The sequence below is a fragment of the Glycine soja genome, chromosome 15 (genome assembly GCF_004193775.1).
Source record: "Glycine soja cultivar W05 chromosome 15, ASM419377v2, whole genome shotgun sequence".
Taxonomy (NCBI): domain Eukaryota; kingdom Viridiplantae; phylum Streptophyta; class Magnoliopsida; order Fabales; family Fabaceae; genus Glycine; species Glycine soja.
The window spans coordinates 8,607,833-8,615,451 of record NC_041016.1 but is presented as its reverse complement, the minus strand read 5'-3'; the positions used below and the strand labels follow the sequence as shown (position 1 = coordinate 8,615,451).

The 7,619-nt window shown below is 34.7% G+C and overlaps 1 protein-coding gene across 1 annotated transcript; it reads left to right on the top strand.

The window, feature by feature from the left end:
• The first annotated feature begins 321 nt into the window (after nt 1-321).
• LOC114386494 (aspartic proteinase A1-like) lies at nt 322-5,158 on the top strand. The gene is made up of 13 exons (XM_028346512.1): nt 322-682; nt 788-848; nt 1,350-1,444; nt 1,571-1,683; nt 1,769-1,937; nt 2,709-2,748; nt 2,884-2,948; nt 3,128-3,241; nt 3,366-3,430; nt 3,534-3,690; nt 3,780-3,899; nt 4,530-4,618; nt 4,736-5,158. Exons 1-13 carry the CDS (start codon nt 332-334, stop codon nt 4,818-4,820), a joined length of 1,524 nt encoding a protein of 507 aa, XP_028202313.1. The 5' UTR covers nt 322-331; the 3' UTR covers nt 4,821-5,158.
• Nucleotides 5,159-7,619: the final 2,461 nt, after the last annotated feature.

Here is a 7,619-nt window from a genome sequence, read left to right as displayed (position 1 = left end):
AAAGATGCGGGTCCCACAATGAGTATGTACGATAATAGGCTTAATACCCAAGCTGGGCCCACTACAGTGCCAGCCATAGCCAGATACTCACTTTCTCTTCTTAGCCTTTATAAATTCTCATTCTCCTTCTCATTTCACTTCCAATTCCTTTGCTTGGTAATGTTCTCTCATTGTTATCTCTCTTTTTTCAAAATGCATGCATTTTTTGTAACCATTAATTACCCACCACTATTCCATTGCATGCACCAATGAATGCGGTTTTATGAAACATGCTCTGACACTAGAACATTTATTTAACGTTTTTTTCTTGTGGATGAACAGGTAAATTAACATGGGAAACATGCCAAATGTGGTTGTGTTGTGTTTCTGTCTCTGGACCCTGTTGTTTCCTCTTGTGTTCTGTGCACCCAACGATGGGTTGCGTAGGATTGGACTTAAAAAGGTGAAGTTGGACACCGATGACGTTGTGGGGTTTAAGGAATTTCGGTCTTCAATTAGAAAGCATCACCTTCAGAACATCCTTGGAGGCGCTGAGGACACCGATGTTGTTGCGCTGAAGAATTACTTGGATGCTCAGTATTACGGTGAAATAGCCATTGGTACCCCTCCTCAGAAGTTCACTGTGATTTTTGACACCGGTAGCTCTAATTTGTGGGTGCCATCATCCAAATGTTACTTCTCGGTGAGATTGCTTTTCAATTCATAACCGTCTAATCAATGCGTGTAGGTTCTTTTTTTCCTCCTCATTTTGGCAACTTGTTCATGGTGTTTTTGCATGTTGGTGCAGGTTGCATGTTTCATGCACGCTAGGTACAGGTCTAGCCAGTCCAGTACCTACAGGGAAAATGGTTTGTCTCCTTTTCTTGTCTTCTGATTCTGAGGCTTTAACTTTGCTAGCTTGTTCAAAATTTATGGAGGTTTTGTAGCTTTTTAAACCGACAATGCGATGTGGCAATTATTTGATTAACATGTGAAGACTAGAACTCATAGGGAAGAAAATAGATTTATGAATGGAATAAAATATGCAGTATTCACAGACAAAAGTATTCGGTTATTGGGGAAAATCCAATATAATTTTAATGTTGAATCAGGATCAACTAGGACATAAATAAAGCATTGGGTTGAACTCTTCCTTGATGTCAAAGAAATATCTTTAATTCTCAAGATTTATATAGCAGTGTTAGAAATTCTTCGTTTCTTAAATATTTGTAATTTGGATTACATAACATAATTCATAACTTACAAAGTCATTGTTTTTTACTTTGGGTTACTTGACATTGTGCATCTGTAGAATTGATGCCAGGATGTTGTCCTTTTTATAAATGAGGGTTTGTCTTCCTGTTTTTCAGGTACTTCTGCTGCAATTCAATATGGTACTGGAGCAATTTCTGGTTTCTTTAGCAATGACGATGTCAAAGTTGGTGACATAGTTGTAAAGGACCAGGTAATGATGATTGTCAATCCCTATTTCATTTTTCTTTTCCTTCACACCAACATGTCAGTTGAGTTGGCTTCTTTCATAATAAGTTGATTAATCAATTAACGTGAAGTATGTTTTGATCTCCATTAGGAATTTATTGAAGCAACTAGAGAACCTGGAGTTACATTTGTGGCTGCTAAGTTTGATGGTATACTAGGACTTGGATTTCAAGAGATATCAGTTGGATATGCTGTTCCAGTGTGGTATTTGCTCATATTTAAACTTTTAGCTAGCATTTCTGTTATTATTTTATTGTCTCTGTCAATTTGAGGCACTTTCCTGTCACAGGTACACTATGGTTGAACAAGGTCTTGTAAAGGATCCAGTATTTTCATTTTGGCTAAATCGGAAACCAGAAGAAGAGAATGGTGGGGAGCTTGTTTTTGGTGGTGCTGATCCTGCTCACTACAAGGGCAAACACACTTATGTACCAGTGACACGAAAAGGATATTGGCAGGTTGGAATCAACATATCAACATACTTGTACTCTACGATGTATATTAACCTTAAATAGTTGACTACCTGGTATTAACTATATATCGGTATTAGTTGGGTATACATGGTTATGTATCCTATACTTATGACTCAAATACATGTTAGTTCATGCATAACATCAAGTTTTATTGGTTTGTTTCTAAATTAAACAAACTAATATTTCACCTCTTTCAACACTTGTGATGTCTTTACATATTTTTTCTTTCTTGTAACAACATTATGAAAATTTAAATTGTATAATAATTTTAAAACTTTATTGGTTTTTTTTATATATATTTCTAAATGATATATCCCCTCATACTTGGGAATCCTAAAGTATATTATATTTATAGTAATTTAGTATATAGTCTATACACGAGGTAATTGCTTCTTAATCATAAAATAGCATTTAATTTTAGAAATTTTGCTGTTCTCCCATACTTGAATTGGTAGCAATATCGACACTCATACTTGTAGTGGCGGATCAAGACCCTAAATCAGTGGGGATAAATTATAAAAAATAAAATTAGTGAGTTCAATTATATAAATATAGATGAAATAAAATATAAAAATATAAGATTTTATTTACAAATTTAATGAATTTTAAAAAATGAGGGGTGCAAGTGTACCCTCTGGAGCCAACGTAGGTCCGCCACTGCATACCTGGATGCATGCAACAAAGCTTATACTGCATGTGTTTCTGTTTTGTTTTCAATGGTCCTCTAATTTGTTCACTTTTTTTTTTCCTGAGCAGTTTGACATGGGAGATGTGCTTATTTCTGGTAAACCCACTGGTATGTGTAGAAGACAAAATTAACAGAAATACCTATTTATTTGTTTCTTCTATGGCATGATCATATTGATAGCACTTCCATAAATGGTTCAGGGTTTTATTTCATCGGTACTGACTTTAGTAGTTTGTGATCCAGGATATTGTACTAATGACTGTTCAGCAATTGCAGACTCTGGAACTTCTTTGTTAGCTGGTCCAACGGTATGAATAAATGCTTGTAAATGTAGCTTGTAAATGTAGGCAGCTATTTAGATTTTCATTTCCAATTAGAATTTCATTGTCTGTAAAGCATGCTTTTAACTAATGGGAAAGGGGTCTAAAAATTGTACAAACAAATGCTTCTGACCATATGATCAAAATACATGATTATGTTTTTGTAGACTGTAATTACCATGATAAATCAAGCAATCGGAGCAGCTGGAGTTGTAAGCAAAGAATGCAGGTCCGTTGTCAATCAATATGGACAAACAATCTTGGAATTGCTCTTGGCTGAAGTAAGTGTCACTTTTAATTCATTCTTGTCATATATATCTTGGTTGATGGGATTCTCGCCTATGGTCAGGTGATCTGGTCATCTTTCAGAATGAGTTTTATTATGGTTTTCACTTGATCCTGTAGGCAAAGCCAAAAAAGATCTGCTCACAAATTGGATTGTGTACCTTTGATGGGACTCATGGTGTTAGGTAAGCCCGAAGATATTATGCCTTTTGTCATAGCTTAGACGCTTTAACATATTTAATGTTCTCTGATTGCCATTTTATTAAAGAGTTTCAATTTTTCCTCTAGCATGGGTATCGAGAGTGTGGTGGATAAGAATGAAAAAAAATCATCTGGTGGCATTCGGGATGCTGGTTGTTCTGCATGTGAGATGGCTGTTATTTGGATGCAGAACCAGCTGAGGCAGAATCAGACAGAAGATAGGATAATAGACTATGCCAATGAGGTGAGTTAATCTTTATTTTACTACCTGAGTACTCAAATCCTGTTTTTGCTTTTGATTTTGATTCTAGCCTTATGATGATGACATTTCAGCTTTGTGAAAAATTGCCTAACCCAATGGGACCATCATCCGTTGACTGTGGAAAGCTCTCTTCAATGCCTATTGTTTCCTTTACTATTGGTGGAAAAGTTTTTGACCTTTCCCCTGAGGAGGTATAGTTTCAAACCTATTTAGTTACTTTTGGAAGGGCTGATCACTGACTATTTAATTTTGTGTAAAACGAATTTATAACGAGGAAAAGGAATTCAATTGGAGGGAAAAGAGAAAACCATTCTCTAGCAAAAACAGGAATAACAAGTACGGACTAGAAGATAAACTTAGTTTGTGAAGCTAAATTGAGCTTTGCAAAGTCCTCAATTTGCAGTAACAATCTGCAGGTCTATCATTGAACAATCACTACTGAAATTATTGGATAAATCTTAAAGAGTTTAAATTAAACCAAGACAACCTTATCCTTTGAATCCCATCAAAGCATTGTTTTCCATATATTCCACTAAAATACAAATATAGTTTCAAGGGGGTCGAACTAATCCAGTATACTTTGTTGGTTGAATAATATTTTATATTGCTTACTTTACAAATTGGTTTTAACTAAAATTAGAATAAAATAGAAGATGGAGCAGGATGAACTAAGACAGAGAAGCACTTTCAACTTTCAATTGCTACTATAGTGACAATTATATTTAATAGCAGTAGGCAGTAGTGCAATTTCTATGAATGAATGGTCGCCGTCTTCCATGTATTTTGTCTCCCTCATCCAATTTTCTATTTGGTTTCTTCAGTATATACTGAAGGTGGGTGAAGGTCCTGAAGCCCAATGCATTAGTGGCTTTACTGCTTTGGATGTTCCTCCTCCTCGTGGTCCTCTATGGTACAAACTATGACATTAAAATTTAATTTGCTTGAGGCACATACTATGGCATTTACCTTTTAATTGTGATGCATTTGATATGATTCTCACTTAATGGCACATGCATCATAAATGCAGGATCCTTGGAGATGTCTTCATGGGGCGCTATCACACCATCTTTGATTATGGTAAGTTGAGAGTCGGATTTGCTGAGGCAGCATAGAGAATGTTCTCATGTCTCTCAGGGCAGCAACCGCACTTTTCTAGTAGTTTATTTTCGGTTCAGAAAATTGGTTATACCAAACAATATATTACATCATGGAAGCACAGTTGTGCTTCCATACTGAATATTTTCAATCGTTATCTGCTTATAGTTTGTATACCTTTGCAATCAGAATGTGCCTAAAATTGTGGTTGTATATATTAATATCCTCACAGTCCCTCCCCCAATGTATTGAATAGCTTAGCAGATGAATGTGGGGTAGTGTGGCTGTTAGGCTATGTATGCTTCCTTAGTTGAATGGTGTGAATATGACTTTTGTGATTCCTTATTTTCTTTCAGCTCTTATGTTTGGCAAGATGCATTTATGATATGTTAGATGCTTCAAAGTTCAAACTGCATATTAAAGAAGAGAACCATGCGTATAAAAAGAATAAAAAAAGGAAGGTGTGTCAGATTTAGATGCTTCAAACTAGGTAACAAATATGACTTTAGAAGTTATAATTCACTAATAATGTCAATGTGTTTACGGCTCAACTGGAACCACGTCTCTAATAGGTGGGTGTGTAGTGTGATGATAATATATAGAACTTTTATTTTTATTAGGCATTCGGTCACTGTAAAAAAAATCAACAGGGATTCTTACTTTTTTTTAAGCGCATCGAGGAAGTGAATTATAACTAAATTTGACTGTTTTTGTTTTTTGATATTATTATACTATAATTTATAAATATCAAATAACAAAAAGCCCTTTTTGATCCTGAACCTGATCTATGCAAAGCAATTTGTAAAATAGGTTAGGCTGGTAATGGAACACAAATAGGTTGTAGCTTCTTTCTGATCAATAAATGGTAATAAAAGGAAACATGGACTAGGACTATTGATATAGATTTTCGATAAGGGAGATGGCATTATTGAACCGTATCAGCTTGAATTGGGCCACGAGTCAAGGTTGTGTTTATGTCCAATTTTTGCATTTTTTGTTTGGCATTTTGTGATTTAACCCTTACCCAGCAAAGGTGTTGGGGTTTATTCATGACGGATGGGATGAGTGATTGACCCATTTGGGTCAGTTTTACAATTTTTTTATATAAAAAAATGGATTCACAACAAAATAAATTACTGGCATGGCATGAGTCTATTTCGTCCATAGACCAAGTCAAATTAAAATTTTGACGACGTAATAACACATCGCGTAAGCGTCATAAATAAAACTACTATTATGAATAACAATGTCATCATGATAACCGCACTGCTAGTTTTTGCTCCAACAAGAAACAATCAACCACAATTCATATGTACTATTTCATATACTTTTTTTTGTATCATTTGCACAACAGTCAAGTCACATAAATTGAAGTTTCATCTAGCATTTGCTATTTCATGCACTTTTTTTCTGCATATTAGTTAGCCTGAAGTTGCAATACATTATTGAAACTTCATGCGCTTTTTATGAGCATTAGTCATGTCATTCCTTGAAGTTACAATTTTAACTTCATGTACTTTTTTTGCGCTTCGTAATTGCACATTTACTGTTCGATTTGATGTGGTTCGACTTGCAAGCCACGTCCTCAATTAGCTTACTTTCTCTTAAAAAAAAATTACATGGCACGAAAACCGCTAGTCAAAATTGCAGTTTGACTTGATCCACGGTTAAAAACATACACATGCCAGCAACTAGTTTTGTAACAAACACATTCTGAAAAAAAAAATTATTTACAAGTGACCCAAATAGATCAATCAAGACTTGAATATCATAATAGATTAAGGACAATGGACTCTAAAAAGGGAAGCATAATTATCAAGTATTGAAGTGGTTGGTTCGTTCCAAGGGAAACGCAAGCACAAAATTCTAAAAAGATTGAGTAGATATCTTTGTACTCATAAACTTGGTGTGATTCTTCCTTCACCATCTAAACTTTTTTTTTTTTTTTACAATATTAGCACCACTTATCTTGCCACTATTTGATTTCTATCTTTCATGCTCGAACTAAACTTCTAACCCGACTTTCACTTTGTACATGTAAAAGTTGCCTCTAATTCATCTTCTTCAAATCACTATGTTTCTACCATTCTTCAAGTTGCTTATGTTCTCTCACCAAATCTTTTGTCTTCTATCCACACACACAAAAAAACTTTGTCATCTTCTAGGTAGGTATGTTGTTTCATGTGACAACTTCATGGCTTCACCCCAATCAACTGGAGCTGGAGTGTCAGACAAGCCACCAATCATGCCCTGTAACTTAGGATTTTATTGATTTATTGAAATTGTTATATTAGGTGATTTGCTATAATTGTTGTAAATTTGTAAGTAATTGATTCGCTATACTGATCCACTCTATTATACTTATGTAATTTGCTATATTGTCTTATTTCTCTATTAATTAAGTTTCCTGCGCTGGATAATAGCTCAGAGAGGAAATTGCTTTTCTTACAAGTTTACTGTGTTATTAAGGTAACGGACAAGAATAAAATTGAAAACAACATTAGACACATAAAAATTAAAAATGGATTATAAGTATAGGAATTAAAAAAATATTTTAACTAAAATATGTTATAGATAATATTAAGGAAGCTGGCCTGGGATATAGAGAAATAATGAAATTATTTAATCTGGAAAGGTAAAGGACAAAGTGGATTATGAACCGTACAAAGCATTGCATTGCATTGCACACTCAGAAGCAGAGGAATCAAAGCAAAGAGACTCTACTACAAAAATGGTTGGCGGCATGTGATGATAGAGACTTTAATCATTGCCTTCCTTCAATTTGACTCTTCCTTTGATGCCCTCTCTCCCTCACA

Excerpts from the sequence above, each read along its gene's own strand:
- LOC114386494 (XM_028346512.1), top strand. The coding sequence starts at position 332 with ATGGGAAACATGCCAAATGTGGTTGTGTTGTGTTTCTGTCTCTGGACC. Across the intron at positions 683-787 it reads CATCCAAATGTTACTTCTCG|GTTGCATGTTTCATGCACGC; the intron begins GTGAGATTGCTT and ends ATGTTGGTGCAG. Across the intron at positions 849-1,349 it reads CAGTACCTACAGGGAAAATG|GTACTTCTGCTGCAATTCAA; the intron begins GTTTGTCTCCTT and ends CCTGTTTTTCAG.